Below are 20,097 nucleotides of genomic sequence, written 5' to 3'. Positions count from 1 at the left end.
CCAACATAATGAAACCTCATCTCTACAAAAATACAAAAATTAGCCGGGCGTGGTGGCGTGCGCCTGTAATCCCAGCTACTCAGGAAGCTGAGGCATGAGAATCGCTTGAACCCAGGAGGCAGAGGTGGCAGTGAGCCACTGCACTCCAGCCTGGGCAACAGAGCAAGACTTTATCTTAAAAAAAACACAACAAGCTTAGGGACCTTGCAAATATTATAAGTGTCTAGAAGTAGAACAAGAAGAGATAACTGACATCTACTATATGTCAGGCACTGTACTGTATGCTTTGTAGTCTGTCTCATTTTATCTTCTTAACTATCCTGGTAAGGGTGGTTTTATTTTGTAACTAAGGAACCAGACTCAGAAGTTAGGCAGCATGCCCCAAAACAAGTGGTACAACCTAATGAGTGTTATAATTTTCATTACTGGCAATAGTAACTGAGGAAACGCCATCAAAATTCCTGTTCCTTCAGTTCCACTTCAGAAAACACATCACATCTACCCTTGCCAGCCACCAATATACCAACCTCAAATAAATCTGTCCCACAGCACTTCCTGCCTGGTATCTCTTACCTCTCAATTAGCTGTTTCCCCAAGACAATTTTGGTCCCTTCAACCTTGATAAGTTCTTCATTATCATTATGAATGACTGTCTTTTCCAACTCCTCCTCCTGTTCTTCTGTCATGGCAACAGGGTTGGAAGGTGGTGCATTTGTTTGATAATAGAGGGGGCAGAATTTGTTAGTCCTCATGTGTCCAATGGCACCACATGCCCCACATTTCAGCTGCAAAAGGAAAAGTATCAAACACGTCAGAGGTAAGTAGGCTGAAACACACATCAGAGATAAGCAGGTAAGAAATAAAGTCATCCCTCAGTATATGCAGGGGACTGGTTCCAGGACCCCCAAGTATACCAAAATCCACACATAGTGAAGCCCATATATACAAAAAGCCAGCCCTCCATATACACAGGCTCCACATACCACGATCCACACATAAGTGGAACCATGCAGTTCAAACCCACGTTGTTCAAAGCTCGACTGTACATACAAGACGGGAAAAACAAAGTCAGCTTCAGAACTTTTGCTCTAATAGAATTGTTATGCACTGATCAACCAGAAGCCACTAGACAAAACTGCATGTATGGAAATGACACATGGAAAAAAAATGAAATCCAGAGACTAAACATTGCTTTAAAAATCAGGTAAGAAGAAAAAAGAGAAGATTTCCACTCCCAACTTAAGTTGTAAACTATGAAAATATTAAATATGCAGGAGACAAGCTGTTGGAAGCCCATCTACATTCAGCAGCATAATCAGCCTGCTGGGTGTATTCCCACTCTCTAGTCAAAACAAGAAAAAGCTTCGATAACACCAAGTCTCCATCTCAGTTTTGCAAATGAGTAGCTCTGGTATCCTAGACCTGTTTCATCTGTAAAATGGGGCCAATACTGTATCACACTTATCTAATGCTACATACAAAAAGGAACATTAAAACACTTAATGACCTCAGTATGCGTTAAGAACAGCTTCATTTGTTGAATATTTTATAGTTTATAAAGTGCTTCCCCTGAATTATATCATTTAATACAACACCACTGTGGACATATCATTTTATATTAGAGAAAACAAGTTTGGAGAGGTTAAGGTCACAGACCTATTAAATGGCAGAAACAGAACCTGAATTCAGATCTTCCGTTTCCAAGCTCATGGCTCTTTCCACTGTACCACAACTGCCTCATCTTAGGATGCTTATTACAACACAGTAGTATCTGTGATACTAAGTTATGGAAAACAACTTGTATGTTTTACTTTTGTTGCTTCTTTTAATATGTACAATATTTTAAAGTTACATATTTAAAAATACATACACACAGACAAGAGACATGAAAGTACATGTTAAAAAACCTACCAAACTTGGGCCAAGAGCAGTGGCTCATGTGTGTAGTCCCAGAACTTTGGGAGACCAAAGTGGGAGGATCGCTAGAAGCCAGGAGTTCGAGATCAGCCTGGCCAACATAGTAAAACCCCGTCTTTACTAAAAATACAAAAAATTAGCCAGGCATGGTGGTGCACGCCTGTAATCCCAGCTACTTGGGAGGCTGAGGCATGAAAATCTCTTCAACCCGGAAGGCGGAGGTTGCAGTAAGCGGAGATCACACCATTGCACTCCAGCCTGAGCGATAAAGCAAGACTCTGTCTCTAAAAAAACCAAACAAACAAACAAAAAAACCTACCAAATCTATCTCAACTCCTAGAAAATATTTCAGATAAAGAATAAGGCCAGGCATAGTGGCTCATGCCTGTAATCCCAGCACTTTGGGAGGCCGAGGTGGGCAGATCACCCGAGGTCAGGAGTTCAAGTCCAGCCTGGCCAACATGGTGAAACCCCGTCTCTACTAAAAATACAAAAATTAGCTGGGCATGGTGGCGGGCACCTGTAATCCCAGCTACTCGGGAGGCTGAGGCAGGAAAGTCGCTTGGAACGGGAAGGTGGAGGTTGCAGGGAGCTGAGATGGCGCCACTGCACTCCAGCCTGAGCAACAAGAGTGAAACTCCATCTCAAAAAAAAATTAGCTGGGCGTGGTAGCACACGCCTGGTAGCACAGCTACTTGGGAGGCTGAGGCACAAGAATCACTGGAACCCAGGAGGTGGAGGTTGCAATGAGCTGAGATTGTGCCATTGCACTCCAGCCTGGGTAACAGAGTGAGACTCTGTCTCAAAAAAAAAAAAAAAGAAAAAAAGAAAAAAAAAGAATAAATAACAAGCCAGGCGTGGTGGCTTATGCCTGTAATCCCAGCACTTTGGGAGGCAGAGGCTGGTAGATCACCAGGTCAGGAGTTCGAGACCAGCCTGGCCAAAATGGTGAAACCTCGTCTCTACTAAAAATACAAAAAATTAGCCAGGCATGGTGGCGGACATCTGTAATCCCAGCTATTCGAGAGGCTCTGGCAGGAAAATCGCTTGAACCCAGGAGGCGGAGGTTGCAATGTGCTGAGATCGCGCCACTGCACTCCGGCCTGGGCAATAGAGTGAGACTCTGTCTCAAAAAAAAAAAAAAAAAAAGAATAAATGACAAGTCAGGCATGGTGGCTCACGCCTGCAATCCCAGCATTTTGGGAAGCCAAGGTAGGAGGATCACTTGAGCTCGGGAGTTTGAGACTAGCCTAGGCAACATGGCAAAACCCTGTCTCTACAAAAAATACAAAAATTATCCGGGTGTGGTGGCACGTGCCTGTAGTCCCAGCTACTTGGGAAGCAGAGGTAGGAGGATGGCTTGAGCCCAGGAGGCAGAGGCTGCAGTGAGCCGAGATCATGCCAGTGCGCCCCAGCCTGGGCAACAGAGCCAGACCCTGTCTTAAAAAAAAAGAGAACAATAGCACCAGATTTGGTGTGGAATTGTTAATACCACTCACATTAGTATTGAGGACACCTCCAAGTAGTCACATCAATTCAAACCAGCTTTCCACTTCCCTCATTCCCAGTAAAGGAGGATATCAAAAGAGAATGTCAAAAGCTAAAGGAAAAGGTATACATTCTTCCTTTGCTCCATTAGCCGTAATCATACCACATTATACTTACTTTTAGGTCAGGACGCTCCTTCATTTTCTTGGGCTTCTTCTCAGGAGGACCCTTAAGCTTCTCCTTTTCCTGGTTCCGCTTAAGCCGCCTCAGTTGCTCTTGAATCCTCCGCCGTTCTTTTCGCATCTCTTCCCGATGTTGTTCATCAAAAAGGGCAAATTTTCGACTGAACCATGTGGGCAGCAGAGGAAGAAAAATCACAGGACCATAAGCAAATCTTAACCAAGAAGACTATCGTGATAGCTAACATCTCAGGACTAAAGTAATCCATCCAGGCTAAGATAAAAGGGGCTACATGCCATTCCCACCTCCCTCCCTAGTTAGCCCTCCATTTGCAGAGGTAACTCTCTTAGAGTAAGTCCTGAGTAATCTCTAAGATTTTTTTTTTTTTCTTGAGATGGAGTCTCCCTCTGTCACCCAGGCTGGAGTGCAGTGGCGAGATCTTGGCTCACTGCAACCTCTGCCTCCCAGGTTCAAGCGATTCTCCTGCCTCAGCCTCCCAAGTAGCTGGGATTACAGGTGCGTGCCACCACACCCAGCTAATTTTTGTACTTTCAGTAGAGACAGGGTTTCACCATGTTGGTCAGGCTGGTCTCGAACTCCTGACCTCGTGATCCGCCCGCCTCAGCCTCCCCAAGTGCTGGGATTACAGGTGTGAGCCACCGTGCCCGGCCAGTAATCGCTAAGATTTTTGCAAACCAACCAATCAAAATGCAAAGGACCAAATTGGAACAAGACATGCCTTCATCTTGTGGCAAATACTGAATAGAATTTTCCCTGTAATTTGGCTCTATTCAAACCCAATCTAAAGGCAAGGTAGTTCTCAATTACAGCAGAGTTCTAGAAATAACTGTGAAGAATCCTGTCACTAAAACTCAAGCACCCACCCCAATCACCATTCCCCACCATTATTATTATTCTCCCTATCACACTCGAAAGTGGTAAATCAGGCCAGGTGCCGTGGTTCATGCCTGTAATCCCAGCACTTTGGGATGAGGCAGGCAGATTGCTAGAGCCCAGGCAACACCAGCCTGGTCAACATGGCAAAACCCCATCTCTACTAAAAATACAAAAATTAGCTGGGCACGGTGGTGCGTGTCTGTAATCCCAGCTACTCTGGAAGTTGAGGCACGAGAATCACTTGAACCCGAGAGATGGAGATTGCAATGAGCCGAGATCACACCGCTGCACTCCAGCCTGGGCCACAGAGCAAGACTCTGTCCTCAAAGAAAAAAAGGAAGTGGTAAATCAAACTCACATGAATTCCTCATCTTTTGTAGTCCGTATGCGCACATAGGCATCAATGACAGCTGGTTTTCGGACTGTTTCACAGCGAACATACTCTTTCCCCTCTTCATCTCGAAACGTGCGATAAATCTTGAGACAGCGTCCAGTGGCAGAAGAGTTAAGGCTAGTCACGGAAGCTGTGTCATCATCTCTGTGATTGTTTCCTGATGCTGCTGAGCCTGCTGCTGCAAGGTAGGTAGAAAAGATTTCCAAACGTTCCCCTTATCTCCCAAATGATCATTTTTTTGGGGTTGAGTGGAGCTATCAAAGCTCAACATGCCACAAAACTATGGTTCTACAAAAAGCATCAAAGTCATCATCAGCCCCAAGAATATGCTGATTTGTCCTTTCCTGACTTCATTTTAGGCACTGCCAATTTCCCCACTTTTTTTTTTTTTGAGACAGGATCTCTCTCGCTCTGTTGCCCAGGCTGGAGTATAGTGGTGCAATCTCGGCTCACTGCAACCTCCACCTCCCAGGCTCAATCCATCCTCCCAGCTCAGCTTCCTGAGTAGCTCGGACTACAGGCATGTACCACCACACCCAGCTAAATTTTTGTAGAGACAGGGTCTTGTCACATTGCCTAGGGTGGTCTCTAACTCCTGGGCTCAGGAGATAGGCCAGCCTTGGCTTCCCAACATGCTGGGATTACAGGCCTAAGCCACACGCCTGGCCACTTTCCCAACTTTTGTAAGTACAAAAAGTTCTGAAGGAACCTCAAAGAACTACATGTTTGCTATAGGAGATAGACAAGCAGATTCCTCTGAACAACAGTGCAAGAGAAAAGACCAAGTAGGAAGTGGGTGATGATCACATTACAGATAAAAGCACGCAAGGCCGAGTACAGCGGCTCATGCCTATAATCTCAGCATTTGGGGAGGCTAAGGTAGGAGGATCGCTTGAGCCCAGGAGTTTGAGACCAGCCTGGTCAACAAAGAAGACACTGTCTCTACAAATTTAACTAGCCAGGTGTGGTGGTACACACCTGTGGTCCCAGCTACTCAGGAGGCTGAGGTGGGAGGATCCCTTGAGCCCAGGAGGTTGAGGCTGCAGTAAACAAGCCATGGTTGCGCCACTGCCCTCCAGCCTGGGCAACAGAATGAGGCCCTGTTTCAAAAAAAAAAAAGTACCCAAGCATGCAACTCAGGGAAAAATGGCACTACAAAAACAAGTTCCGAGTCTTAAAGCCTAACATATGCTTCTCAAACATTAATATGAATAGGAATCACCTGGGGATCTTGTTCAAATGTAGGTTATCTTTCTTTTTCTTTGAGAAGTAGTTTCACTCTGTCGCCCAGGGTAAAGTTCAATGGCGTACTCTCAGCTCACTGCAACCTCTGCTTCCCAGGTTCAAGCGATTCTCCTGCCTCAGCCTCCCAAGTAGCTGGGATTACAGGCACCCACCATCATGCCCAGCTAATTTTTGTAGAGATGGGGTTTCACCACGTTGGCCAGGATGGTCTTAAACTCCTGACCTCGGGTGATCCGCCCGCCTCGGCCTCCCAAAGTGCTGGGATCACAGGCGTGAGCCACCGCACCCGGCTGCAAATGTAGGTTCTAATTTAGTAGATGTAGAGTGAGGCCTGAGATTCCACATTTCTAATTCCCAAATGATATAGATACTGTGTTCCAGGACTACACTAGAAAACATAGATGACACATTGGTGAAAAGGCTATATCACATTTTTACAAAGGACCCAAAACAATGAAATTACACAAAACTTTTACAGAAAAGAGGAAACAAAGGAAGACTACTGCGACTGAGAAGTCATATAAATCTTCATCATCAGCCTTTATCCTCTCTCGCAGTATCTACATCCAAGTTTTCAACTGCCTCTTTGACATGTATACTTCAAGGGTGTCAAAGGGACCTCAAACTCCACATATTATACATTCCCTTCCTAACTTCTTTTGAGACAGAGTCTCACCCTGTCACCCAGGCTGGAGTGCAGTGGCACAATCTCAGCTCACTGCAACCTCTGCCTCCCAGGCTCAAGCGATCCTCCCACCTCAGCCTCCCAAGTAGCTAGAATTATAGGTGCCTGCCACCACATCTAATTTTTGTATTTTCTGTAGAAACAGGGTTTCACCATGTTGCCCAGGCTGGTCTCAAACTCCTGGGCTCATGTGATCCTCTCACTTTGACCTCCCGAAGTGCTAGGATTACAGGCATGAGCCAGCATGTCAGACCTTGAAATTCACTACTTTAATCAATGGTACCAACATCTTTCTAGTAATCCCAGAGTGAAATCTTAAGGTTGCCTTGATTTTCATCCTTAATGCCCTCCATATCCCAACCCAATTCAGGTCTTTATTATTCCCACCTTCAATTTCTACAATTTTAAAACTCTTTTCAGGGTCTAAGACTCCTTCTGAGGGTCTTCTGAAAGCCATGAATGTTCTCAGAAAATGCACATTTAAGGCCAAGCGCAGTGGCTCACGCCTGTAATGCCAACACTTTCGGAGGCTGAGGCAGGCAGATCACTTTGAGCTCAGGAGTTCGATACCATCCTGGGCAACATTTTCTACAAAATAAAAAAATTAGCCAGACATGGTGGCATGCACTATAGTCCCAGCTACTCAGGAGGCTGAGGCAGGAGGAATACAAAATACAAAAATTAGCCAGACATGGTAGCATGCACCTAGTCCCAGCTACCCAGGAGGCTGAGGCAGGAGGATCGTTTGAGCCTGGGAGGCGGGGGCTGCAGTAAGCTAAGATCACACCAGTGCACTCCAGCCTGGGTGACAGAGTGAAACCATGTCCAAAACAAAAAAATAATAAAATGCACATTTGCATTATTTTACATGTAATTTCAGAAGTTTCAAAGATAACTCCCTAAATTCATTTACAAATTCTGTATTAAAAACTCTTACCCTCTAGGATAAATGCACAAAAAGCTCATTTGAAGTACAGCACTAATAGCCCAGGCTTGGCCAGGCACCTGATACAGACAGAGGCAGTAGTGGAGTGGCATCATCTCTGCAATTTGTCCTCCACAGACAATCCTAGAGTCCAGTTTGTAAAAAGCTTTCTACTTCATTCACATTTTTCTACATGCATCCCTTACATCTTCTGCCTCCAGATCTCCCTCAATTACAGTCTGCAGTTATATAGGCTCCTTTTTTAATCCTTCTCTTTTTTATCTGTCTGTGAAGCCACTATCCTCACCCAGTAGCATTCGCTGTAGTTCCTTCCGCTCCTGTTCCTCCCGTTCACGTGACAGCTGAGAGCTGGTTTTCTTGTTCTGCAACATGTTCTCAATGTTCTTTCCCATTTCTTCAAAGTCACTATCTTCAGCTGAGCTGCTGTCTGTGTCAGTTGATAAGACTTCAGTTGATGACAGAACCCTAAAAAGAGAAAAAGCAATGTGCAGAAAGAGCTAAAGAAATATGGTTGCAGGCAAAAGTAAAAAATTGGGAAATCAACCTTAAAAAGGCATACTCAAAATCCACTAAGACATGGGGCCCGGCCCTTAACAGAAAAGCTTTACAAAGTTTTCCTAGACAATTGGTCAACAAGTTTGAAAAATTGTAGTAATTCAGAATTCCTGGAGATAACTTGATAAATAAATCAGCACACTGGTCATTTTTAATAGTGTATTAACGTCCTCTCAAAACTAAACCTTTAGAAAAAAACCCTACCTGTCACCTGCTACCATTGTGCTGTTTGTTAGGCCCAAGTAGGCCATAAGAGTTGTTGTGGAACCTAGAACACAAGACTAGCGTCTCCTTCCATTAAAAACTTTTGCCAAGTTGGGTTGAAGGGAACAGGTAATCTGGTGGTGGGATTACAAACACATACTACCCTGACATGTCGGATATCTGACTACCTAGGTAGTCAAACTTTTAGGTGACCTCCCTCTTTATTATGAAATAGTGCCTGGAACTCCTCCCCTTTCCAGCTTGGATTTTCTGCAGCACTAAAACCACCCACTTGTTCTGTAGGTCAAAGATGCGCTGACATTCCTCTTTGTAACGCTCTTGATGCTCAGCCACAGAAAACCTTGATCCACGGGCAAATTTACTCATGGGCCCCTCTCCAGAACGAGCCTGTTCTGTTGACATTGTGCGCACCACATCAATCACTTCCCAGCGGGACAACTTTTTAATCTACGAGACAAATAGCCACACAAAAATATATCTATACACACACACACACACACACACACACACACACACACACACAAATCATTCAGGGATTTCAAAGGACAAGCCAATGTACACAATTAGTTAGACCAAAAAAGAAAAATCATCCCAAAGCAGATTACATAGAAAGATAACTCCTAAAACAATATCTAAGACTTAGCTTACTATACCCTACAATACAAAGTTCCCCAGATAGTTCTTTACATCTGCCTCCTAGCAATTCCATCTCTATACAAAGCCCCTAGTATACTCTAAATTTTCCACTTCCACACTCACCTCTTCCTCAGGCACACCAAATTTACGTAGAAGTTGCTTGGCATTTTTCAGGGAAAGGCGACGAAGGTCTGCATCTGTTCCTGTCACTGTCTTCTTCACTGGCTGCGGTTCTTTATCATCCTACCTCAAACAAAAAAAAGTGAGAATCCTAAAAACCTGAATTCCTTCTAAGTAGGCATCTAAGTCATTCTGCTACCTTAACTACATTCCAAGTCCTCCACTCACCCATTTCTTTCTCCCTTGACTTCCTCATTCTAGAAATAAACACAATCTCACCTTCTGCTGTGTTGGTTTGTTTGGAATCTTCACATAGGAGAATCCTTCACCACACCCTGTGGGATCTGCCACCCCAGTCACCTCTAGCAGACACTTGCCCTTCATGGCAGCAATGAATGCCCTTGTGGTGTTCCAAGGAGCAGTGCGAACCTGAGATAAAGAAAAAGATTCTCAGGGCAGTGGGAAACATTTGTTCTATGTCTAGCCAATATCTACAAGAGTAGAATAATTACAAACTATTTTCATGTTCTTTTTTTCTAATGTTTAATTTTTGTGGGTTCACGCTTTCTTAAACTGTCCACAAAAATCAACAGTTAAATATAGCTACCTAGTACTCAGTTCTCTTCTATCCTATGGTACAATACTTACAACATGATATTAAATAGAGGTCAAGAGCTCAGGCAGGATAAGGAGAAAAATAAAGAACAGTGGTAACCCTTCAGCCCCTTATCCCTTCGGCTTCAATAAGCATTCTTAAGGACAGTGTTTCCCTCACCCTCATGATGCTCAAAATTAGACTAATGACTACATTTGATTGTCCAATTGCTCAAACAGCTGTTTTAGAATGAAACCTATTTTCTCTAAATAGTTGATATGCTTGCTTTCAAAGCATTGGCCCCCTTTTCCAGTGACACTAAATCAAAGTCCATTCTATTTCTGCCACTGGTTTGGTCAAAAAGGTCTGTCCTCTCCTGGGACCCTGAATAGTGTTTACCAACCCCTGCAAAATTCTTAAAGAATTAAGCCAAGGGGTGAATGTGCCTGCCCACACAGACCAGTCAGGAGTACATGAGGCCAGGTGTGGTGACTCACACCTGTAATCTCAACACTCTGGGAGGCTGAGGCGGGCAGATCTCTTGAGGCCAGGAGTTCAAGACCAGCCTGGCCAACATGGTGAAACCCCATCTCTACTAAAAATACAAAAATTAGCCAGGCATGGTGGCGCACACCTATAGTCCCAGCTACTCAGAAGGCTAAGGCACGAGAATGGCTTGAACCCAGCAGGCAGAGGTTGCAGTCAGCAAAGACTGCACCACTGCACTCCAGCCTGAGAGACAGAGTGAGACTCTGCCTCAAAAAAAAAAAAAGAGTATATATGATTAGCAAGAAAATGGCCAATTCTCTAAGATTCAATCTTGAAAGCCATTCAACAGAATTCTTTTTTTATTTTTAATTTAAAAAAAAATTGTTTTTCTTTTTTAGAGACAGGGTCTCACTATGTTGGCCAGGTCGGTCTTGAACCCTTGGTCTCAAGTAATCCTCTCACCTTGGCCTCCCAAAATGCTAAGATTGCAGGCCTGAGCCACTGCGCCTGGCCTCAATAGAATTCTTAATTTCTGAAATTCTTAGATATCCACTCATTTTTCATTCCAACCTCAAGAGAGTAATACAACGATTCTTTACTCACTCCGTGTGGCCTCATTTTCTGCTTCATTTTATAATCACTTAATTCATTTAACAAATACTTATTGAATAACAACTACACACTACTCCATACTACTTTTTCATGAACCTCAAGTTAGTGAGGGAAAAACAGCCAACCAAGTTCAGTACTATGTGATCAGTACCATGGGAAGAAAGTAGAGGCCAGGCACAGTGGCTCATGCCTATAATCCCAACACTTTAGAAGGCCAAGGCAGGATGATCGTTTGAGCCTAGTAGTTCAAAATCAGTCTGGGCAACACAGTAAGATCCCATTTCTTTTTTTTTTTTTTTGAGATGGAGATTCGTTCTTTTAGTCCAGGCTGGACTACAATGGCGTGGTCTCGGCTCCCTGCAACCTCCACCTCCCAGGTTCAAGTGATTCTCCTGCCTCAGCCTCCCAAGTAGCTGGGATTACAGGCGCACACCACCATGCCCGGCTCATTTTGTATTTTTAGTAGAGTCAGGGTTTCACCATGTTGGCCAGGCTGGTCTTGAACTCCTGACCTCAGGTGATTTGCCCGCCTTGGCCTCCCAGACTGTTGGGATTACAGGCATGAGCCACCGTGCCCAGCCGTGAGACCCCATTTCTACAAAAAATTTAAACTATTAGCTGGGTGTGGTGGTGTGTGCTTGTTGTCCCAGCTACTCGGGAGGCTGAGATAGAAGGACTGCTTGAGCCCAGGAGTTCAAGACTACAGTGAGCTGTGATCTCACCACAGTACAGCCTGGGTAACAGAGCAAGACCCTATCTTGGGAAAAAAAAAGTAAAGGCGTACTATATGTACATAATGAAAGGAGAATTATCATCCAATCGAAATCCAGGGTGGAATGAGGGGAAAAGTCCAGGAAAGCTTCCCAGAGAAAATAACTTGTAGATGAGAGTCAAATGGCAGAGGAGTGGAGAAAAAGTATCTCGGCAGAGGACATAACAGTTGCAGAATTCTGGAAGGGGAGAGAAATTTAGGAAACTGAATGAACGTCAGTATGGTTGGAGCTTAGAATATAAGACGGGCAGTGACAAGAGATGAAAGGAGGTCAGATTAATATGCAAGGCTCAAATAATGTGGAGTCTTATAAATCAGGTCTAAGTCTTTTTTCTAGAAGAAATGAAGATCCTGCCAGGCGCAGTGGCTCATGCCTGTAATCCCAGCCCTTTGGGAGGCCAAGGCACGAGGATCACTTGAGGTCAGGAGCTCGAGACCAGTCTGGCCAACATGGTGAAACCCATCTCTACTAAAAATACAAAAAATTAGCTGGGCATGGTAGCGTGCAACTGTAATTTCAGCTACTCAGGAGGCTGAGGCAGGAGAATCGCAAGAATCGCAGGAAACCAGTAGGTGAAGGTTGCAGTGAGCCAAGGTCATGACACCACTGCACTCCAGCCTGGGTGACAGAGCAAGATTCTGTCAAAAAACAAAACAAACGAACAAAAAAAAACAAACCCATATCATATAAAATATAATATTTCATATATTGCATCATTTTTTCTGGCATGAATAAAGCAAGAACATCAAACAGTATACTTTAAATGTGTACAGTTTATTGCATGTTATCTCAATAAAGCTGTCTCTTTTAAAAGGATAAATGAGATGTATTATTGACTAATACAAACTAGTATAAAGCCTTACTTCATCATCAATCTTCATCTGGAAATCTTCCTCATTTTCTTCTTCTGGAGCAAAAAAGGATTTCTCACCATAGCCAGCATCCTGGAAGACGACAGATCCATGCATAAATCAGTCAGTTAAAAAACACAAAGCACAAGTTTTTTTTTTTTTTTTACTGAATACAAGTACAGAATACCAAAGCCTATTTTGCATAGATGGATTCCATAAAGTCTTCACTATATCTAACACCACGGCACATCCTTAAGCTATGAGAAGATACATTACCACATGCCAAGGAGCTTACTGGCTGATATACAGATAGTTACAGCCCATAAGCAAGCTGAACAGAGATGCTCAATAACTGAGTCGCATTAACTCAGTGGGAAAGAGCTGTGCTGTCACACCTCAGCTGGACCTTTTCTCTTTTGGCCTTATAAGAATTCTGTGCTTCTCTAAACCACACATTCAGCACCATCATCATCTCTGCCTACCTGAGAGGCTGACAAGTACTTTCCCTGCTTATATGCTTATCTTGCAAAGAAGAGATTAAAGTCACCCAGTCACCATTTTCAAAGCAAAACAATATGCTCAAAGTTCCTCGTTATGTCTTCCCACTGATATTTAGCTACACTGTAGTTTTTCTCCAGAACTGATGTACATAGAAGTACTTTATACAAATTAAACTTTTTAGTAATTGGTAATAATCTAGTAACCATCCTCCCTAAGCCAATGAGAGAGTCTTCTCTCTCATCTCTCTTGGGGGGAGAAAAAAAAACAAAAAACCACAGGCATAAGTGGTGTCTAAGAGGAAGGTGTTCACCTTCAGTCGTTGCTCTGCAGCTATCATGCTATAATAAGCACAGCACTGCTCTGGTGACACCATAGCTCTGATCTCTTCTTCCGTTGGTAAACGAAAATCAGACTTAAGCACCCACCAGTTTGAGTCCATCCCTGGAAAAGACATATACATAGAGAATGAGACCATTCTGAATTCCAAAGGCCCTGATATTTATTGGCAGCAACAGGGACAGCAAACCAAAACTGTAACAGGCCTAGCCACAGTTGGCATGACTGGCCAAGAAAACCCCAGCTGCTAAGTTTCCTACAACTCATAGAAGATATCCAACTATCACATTAAACTTCCTGGCAGCCAAATTCAAAAAAGCAACCAGAGTGTTAGAAGATCTGCTACCTCCTTTCAACGGCCATCAATTTCTATTTTATTAACTATATGCTTATCCTTTAACTCAAAGCCATCAAAATTCTTTTCTTGGAAAAAGGCAAACAAATGACTAGTCACAACAGATGACCTGTGCGTTTGAAGTCAGCGCAGAGCTTTAGCCTCTTCCGGATGCTGCTTTCTGAATGGGAAGGAAAGGCTTTTTTTATATCTTCCATTCGTATCCTCCGTGGCCGATCTTTACTTTTCCAGAAAAGACGGTAAATAAAAACCTGCCCAACAAACCAAGGGTATTTTATTTGGCAAAGAAAAGGATAAAAGTCCTCCCTAGGGCCTCTTCCTGATGTGCTCCCAAACCCACACACCCTACTTTTTCTGAGACGGAGTCTCGCTCTGTCACCCAGAGTAGAGTGCAGTGCCTTGATCTCAGCTCACTGCAACCTCTGCCTCCTGGGCTTCAGTGATTTTCCTGCCTCAGCCTCCAGAGTAGCTGGGACCATAGGCGTGCGCCACCGCGCCTGGCTAAAATTTTTTTTTTTTTTTTTTTTTTTTTTTGAGACTGAGTTTCACTCTTGTTGCCCAGGCTGGAGTGCAATGGTGCAATCTCAGCTCACCGCAACCTCCGCCTCCTGGGTTCAAGCGATTCTCCTGCCTCAGCCTCCCGAGTAGCTGGGATTACAGGCATGTGCCACCACGCCTGGCTAATTTTGTATTTTTAGTAGAGACGGGGTTTCTCCATGTTGGTCAGGCTGGTCTCAAACTCCCAACCTCAGCTGATCCGTCCACCTCGGCCTCCCAAAGTGCTGGGATTACAGGCATGAGCCACCATGCCCAGCTAATTTTTGTATTTTTAGTAGAGACAGGGTTTCACCATGATGGTCAGGCTGATCTTGAACTCCTGACCTCAAGTGATCCATTCGCCTCGGCCTCCCAAAGTGCTGGGATTACAGCCATGAGCCACCACGCCCGGCACCAACATACCCTTTCTATATACAACCCAACCCCCTCCCAATCCTCCCATTCTTACCTGTAGAAAGTCTCGAATATGCGTATTGGCCCTTTTGGAGTTAGGCCCAGGAACTTCAAACAAGGGACACTGCTGGCCAACCACAAAAATATCCACTAATTCCCGAATATAGTAACCCTGTCTTGTCCGAATGATCAAGAAATCAGTTTCTGGCATCTTATGAAGATAAATTGGAGCACGAAAAAGGTTGTTCTCAAATGCCTAACAAAAGTAAAAACACAAAAATTATATAGAGTAGCCCTAGGAAATTCAGTCAACTGCTGAGAAAGAAAAACCAGGCTTATTGCTCTCCATCTTAATTACGCCATCTAAGGTCTATCCAGTAATACAAATAAATTAAAATATGGATTATCAAATGTGACTAAACAATTTTTCATCCACTATCTTTCAGAGTCAGTAGGGGAGAAAATACAGGATGTGAATTCAGATGATGCTAGCTCTGCCATTACCTATATGATTTAACATGTCTATTTAAGCTATTTAACGTGTCTAAGTTTAGTTTTCCTCATCTACAAAAGAGAGATACTTAAAAATGCCTATACCTCACAGGACTGCTACGAAGATTACATATGAAAATCACTTCATAATGTACCAAGTACTATACTACTACCCTAGACCCCGGGGTAGCCCGACACACAACGCGTGAGAGCAACATTTGTTGAATAAATTAGTAAACTAATTAAAAAATAAAACAACGCCGGGGACAGTGGCTCATGCCTGTAATCTCAGCACTTTGGGAGGCCGAGGCAGGTAGACCACTTGACCTCAGGAGTTCAAGACCAGCCTCGGCAACATGACAAAACCCCATCTCTACAGAAAATACAATAATTAGCTGGATGTGGTAGCGTGCACCTGTTGTCCCATCTACTTGGGAGGCTGAGGTAGGAGGATGGCTTGAGCCCAGGAGGCAGAAGTTGCAGTGAGCCAAGATTGTGCCACTGCACTCCAGCCTGGGTCACAGAGCCAGACCCTGTCTCCAAACAAATAAATCATAAAACAACCAATGAGGTAGAAAGAGTGCTAGACAGATTAGGCTGGAAAAAAAAAAGGAAAACACAAGACAGTAGGACAGAGGACAGCTGAACAGAAATATTTGAGCTAGTTTAAGTAGAGGCAAGATAGGGATCAACTGCCACAAGAAGCCTGAGTCTAAGGAAAGCCTTCCCCGAAAATCAGAAGAGTAGACAGAAAGAGGGAAGACCGTCACGGAGTGTGGAAAGAAAATTCTAAATGTGAAATATAGGCAGAAAAAGAATTGCAGAAGAATACAGAAAAATATCTTCTTTTTTTTTTTTTTTTTTTGAGATGGAGTTTCACTCTTGTTGCCCAGGCTGGAGTGCAATGGCACGATCTCGGCTCACTGCAACCTCCACCTCCCAGGTTCAAGTGATTCTCCTGCCTCAGCCTCCCGAGTAGCTGGGATTACAGGCATGTGCCACCACGCCCGGCTAATTTTGTATTTTGAGTAGAGGCAGAGTTTCTCCATGTTGGTCAGACTGGTCTCAAATTCCTGACCTCAGGTGATTCGCCCATCTAGGCCTCCCAAAGTGCTGGGATTACAGGCGTGAGCCACCACGATCGGCCAGAAAAAGATCTTTAAGAGACTACAAAAGTAGCCACAAAAGAAGAGGCTGAATTGGTAGAAAACCTCAACAGAAAGTTCCAGGGAAAGGAGAAGACCAATACAAAGATGATACTAAACATCTGGTTGGCAATAGACTATGAATGTAAAGGATAAAGAAAAAAACTGAGCTTTGCAGATGCTTTAGGAGAATAAACAATATCAACAGTAGAATAAACTAGGTATAAGAGTAGGACAAATGGTTAAGATTGCCAAGAGAAATGAAATGGAGAAAAAAAACAAGATGGGAGGGTGCTAGAGATTTTCCACATCATTTGTGGACCATCATACTTCCCCCGCCTTGAATATATAAAAGCTGTTACAAGAGAGCCTCTTTACACCCATTAGAACAAAGGAGGAAAAAAAAAGCATTTCACTATGGCTGGGGACTGTAGATGGCACAGTTCAGGTGTGGTTCCATATTCACAATAACCACAGCTAATGTGATCAAAATGTTATCAATTTTATACACAAAAATTAAACATTCATAAATTATAGTAAATTCATCCTAGGTTGACTTCCTTATGCTTCCCAGATGTTACTGAGCTTACCAGTGTGATTTTTAAAAACCTATTTTACATTTAGCCTAAGAATAACACAATTCACAGCCAGTTTTAAGAAAAAGATTTCTTTAAAACATTTTTGGATTATACTTAATTTCTCTGTACTTAAAATTAAAGCATCTCAATCAACTAGAATTATAATAGTTCTTTCTGAGCTGACTGGTTCCTCATTTATTAATTTCCTTAGTTAACAGTAAAAACAGGAAAGAATTCCTCACTTGCAGCAATTGGCCAGGATGGAGAGAGCCCAGGAAAGGAGATGTATGGCAGTAAACAGTTTCCCCATATTTACAATCTGGTGCTCCAGGATCTTTTCCAGGTTTCTATAAGGAACACAGAAGACCCAGTTATTTAGAATATATCAATAATCCTACAAAATATGAGCATAGCACTTTACTAATACAGGTTGAGTATCCCTCATCCAAAATGCTTGTGACCAAGTGTTTTGGATTTTGGAATAGTTGCATTATACTTACCAGTTGGGCATCCCAAATCTGGAAATCCAAAATGCTCCAATGAGCATTTGAGTATCATGATAGTGCTCAAAAAGTTTAGGATTGGCCGGGCATGGTGGCTCACACCTGTATCTCAGCACTTTGGAAGGCCAAGATGGGCAGATCACGAGGTTAAGAGATCGAGACCATCCTGGCCAACATGGTGAAACCCTGTCTCTATTAAAAATACAAAAATTAGCTGAGTGTGGTGGCACATGCCTGTAGTCCCAGCTACTCAGGAGGCTGAGGCAGGAGAATTGCCTGAACCCGGGAGGTAGAGGTTGCAGTGAGTGGAGATCATGCCACTGCACTCCTGCCTGGCAAAAGAGCAAGATTCAGTCTCAAAAAAAAAAAAAAAAAAAAAAAAAAAAAAAAAAGTTTTGGATTTTGATTTCGAATTTTGAGATTTGAGATGCTCAACATGTTATAACTACAAAAAAAGGTACCACTCCTTTCTCCCAAGAAATTTATGGTATATGTTCACAGATTACCAGTAGATCTCTAACTACAGCTACGTTAATAACAAAAACTTTGTAAGTTTGCAGTTTGTCTCACTGCAGCTATGTTAATAACAAAAAGTTTGTACATAAAAGTTTATGGAAGCATAAGCAGAATTATGTATGGAAAAAAAATTTTCTGAGCAGAGACTCACCCGTTTATAATAGTTCTTTATCTTGGTTGCCATGCCAACCTGCATCATTAAGGGTCCATTTTCCTCACTATATTCTGCAAGAATAAGATCTCCATCTTTGCCTGTGAGGTCCTGAGGTGTGCGCATAAAAAACATCTCTCCACCACCTGAAGCTTGCCTCTCTTGTTCTCTCATCTGTCCAGAACAAAGAAAATACCATCTAGCTCCTGACAGGACAACTACTACACACAATGACGTTTTTCAGTCTGAGACAAACACACCAAAAAGATTTTACCTATTTTTCAATTTCGTAATGAAAATTTTCAAACATACTATAAAGTTCAAAGAATGGTACAGTCAGCCCTCCATATCCATGTATGGGTTCTGCATCTGTGATTTCAACCAACCACAGATAGAAAATATTCAGAAAATACAAGTGCATCTGTGCTGAACAGGTACAGACTTTTCTTGTCATTATTCCCTCAACAATAACAGTGTAACAACTATTCACATAGCATTTACATTGGAGTAGGTATTATAAGTAATCTAGAGGTGATTTAAACTATATGAGAGGATGTGCATAGGTTATGTGCAAATATTGTGCTATTTTATCAGAAACTGGAACATCTAAAGATTTTGGTATCCAGAGAAGGTCGCAGAACGAATCTCCCAAAGATACCTAAGGACGACTGTACTATGAACATTTATTATCCCACGTCGCTGTTTATATTTTGCCATTTTTTAAAACCTTTATCTTTCTATAGACTTTGCTGGAGTTTTTGAAAGATGCAGTCATTCTGACACCTCACCTTTAAATATTTTCACATGCATCACCTAAGAATAAAGACATTCTCCTAAATAACCAAAATAACATTCTATCACATCTGAGAAAATAACCAGTTCCCTGATACAATCTAATACCTGGTACATTCCCTTAATTTATACCCCAATATCCTTTATAGCTGTTTTCTAACCAGAATTCAGTTATACCTTGGCCTTTTTTTTGATGTGCTTTAGCAAAGGTTGGACTGAGTGGGGACCTGGCTGAGAGAGTGCACCAAATGAGTACTTTTTCAGAGGTGGGCGATGGAACTGCCGGAGTTTGATGGGCCCCATGTGGGTGGGAAAGAAGGGCTGCCGTAATTCCACAGCAGGAATTGAATGCTAAAACAGGAAATAGAAGGGTTAAAATTAGCTAATTCCATCCTAAGCAAGATTTTCCCATATCCTCCGTCAGAACAAAGCCATGGGGTTCTCCTCTACCACAGAAAAGACACTATTTGTACCTGGATAATATTCCCTCCAAAGGTACCTCGAAGACCCTGTTGCTTGGGATAATAATACTCATCATTGGAGAGATTCCATGGATCTTTCACTTCTGGCTGAGACATGTTCTAATGATAGATAATCAAACAAATCTTGGTCAGACTATCCTTCTCTATTACCTTTCTTTGTTCTTCTAAACACCAAGCCCCTTTTTTCTTCACACACCTGCTGTGGTTCCTCCTTGATGACTCCTGTTTTCCCTAAGAGAATTCGACTCTTCTTCAGAGACGATTCCTTCTTACTCTCCTTGGAGGGGGAGTTAGAGGTGGCCTCTTCCTTCTCATCAGGAATTTCTGAGAATAAAACAAAAATCACTTGAGTTGCTCTCCCTGAAGAGTCACCTTTCCTACAGACAAGTATACGGTTTTCTTCTTTAAGGTGATGGATGTTCCAATGAAGTTCTTAACTAGACCTTTCATCCCACCCCAGATAACTTCTAGTCCATGATTTACTAACTGAACTACAGCTATATCTTTTCATCCCATCCCAAATCACTTCTAGTACGATTCACTAACTGAACTACATGCTTGACATCTCAAAGGTACTTTCCGACAGTCCTACGTGAGTTTTCCCTAGGGAATACACAAATCATAAAAACAGCCACAACTTTGCTCTCTCAAACTGCTACCTAGAAGTTTCCAGTCCATGATTCACTA

General features: G+C 42.8%; 1 protein-coding gene across 12 annotated transcripts in view; it reads right to left on the bottom strand.

Moving 5' to 3' along the window:
- Positions 1-20,097, bottom strand: part of TAF1 (TATA-box binding protein associated factor 1) — a 96,366-nt gene that overhangs the window by 61,334 nt on the left and 14,935 nt on the right. For 10 of the 12 annotated variants that reach the window (XM_055268530.2, XM_063634351.1, XM_055268535.2 and 7 more), the window contains 16 exons: positions 19,607-19,734; positions 19,402-19,509; positions 19,106-19,279; positions 18,137-18,310; positions 17,209-17,313; positions 14,807-15,007; positions 13,910-14,051; positions 13,420-13,550; positions 12,621-12,701; positions 9,568-9,717; positions 9,292-9,411; positions 8,804-8,979; positions 8,039-8,217; positions 4,841-5,054; positions 3,583-3,748; positions 574-785 (listed from right to left, as the gene is read on the bottom strand). In XM_055268530.2, coding sequence (XP_055124505.1) covers positions 574-785; positions 3,583-3,748; positions 4,841-5,054; positions 8,039-8,217; positions 8,804-8,979; positions 9,292-9,411; positions 9,568-9,717; positions 12,621-12,701; positions 13,420-13,550; positions 13,910-14,051; positions 14,807-15,007; positions 17,209-17,313; positions 18,137-18,310; positions 19,106-19,279; positions 19,402-19,509; positions 19,607-19,734 — 2,461 coding nt within the window. The remainder of the gene's footprint in view (positions 1-573; positions 786-3,582; positions 3,749-4,840; positions 5,055-8,038; positions 8,218-8,803; positions 8,980-9,291; positions 9,412-9,567; positions 9,718-12,620; positions 12,702-13,419; positions 13,551-13,909; positions 14,052-14,806; positions 15,008-17,208; positions 17,314-18,136; positions 18,311-19,105; positions 19,280-19,401; positions 19,510-19,606; positions 19,735-20,097) is intronic. The other 2 variants (XM_063634352.1, XM_055268533.2) reach the window with 1 other exon arrangement.

Source organism: Symphalangus syndactylus, chromosome X (assembly GCF_028878055.3).
Source record: "Symphalangus syndactylus isolate Jambi chromosome X, NHGRI_mSymSyn1-v2.1_pri, whole genome shotgun sequence".
NCBI classification, from domain to species: Eukaryota; Metazoa; Chordata; class Mammalia; order Primates; family Hylobatidae; genus Symphalangus; species Symphalangus syndactylus.
Note: the sequence above shows the minus strand (reverse complement) of the source record. Positions and strands in the feature narration are given on the sequence as shown.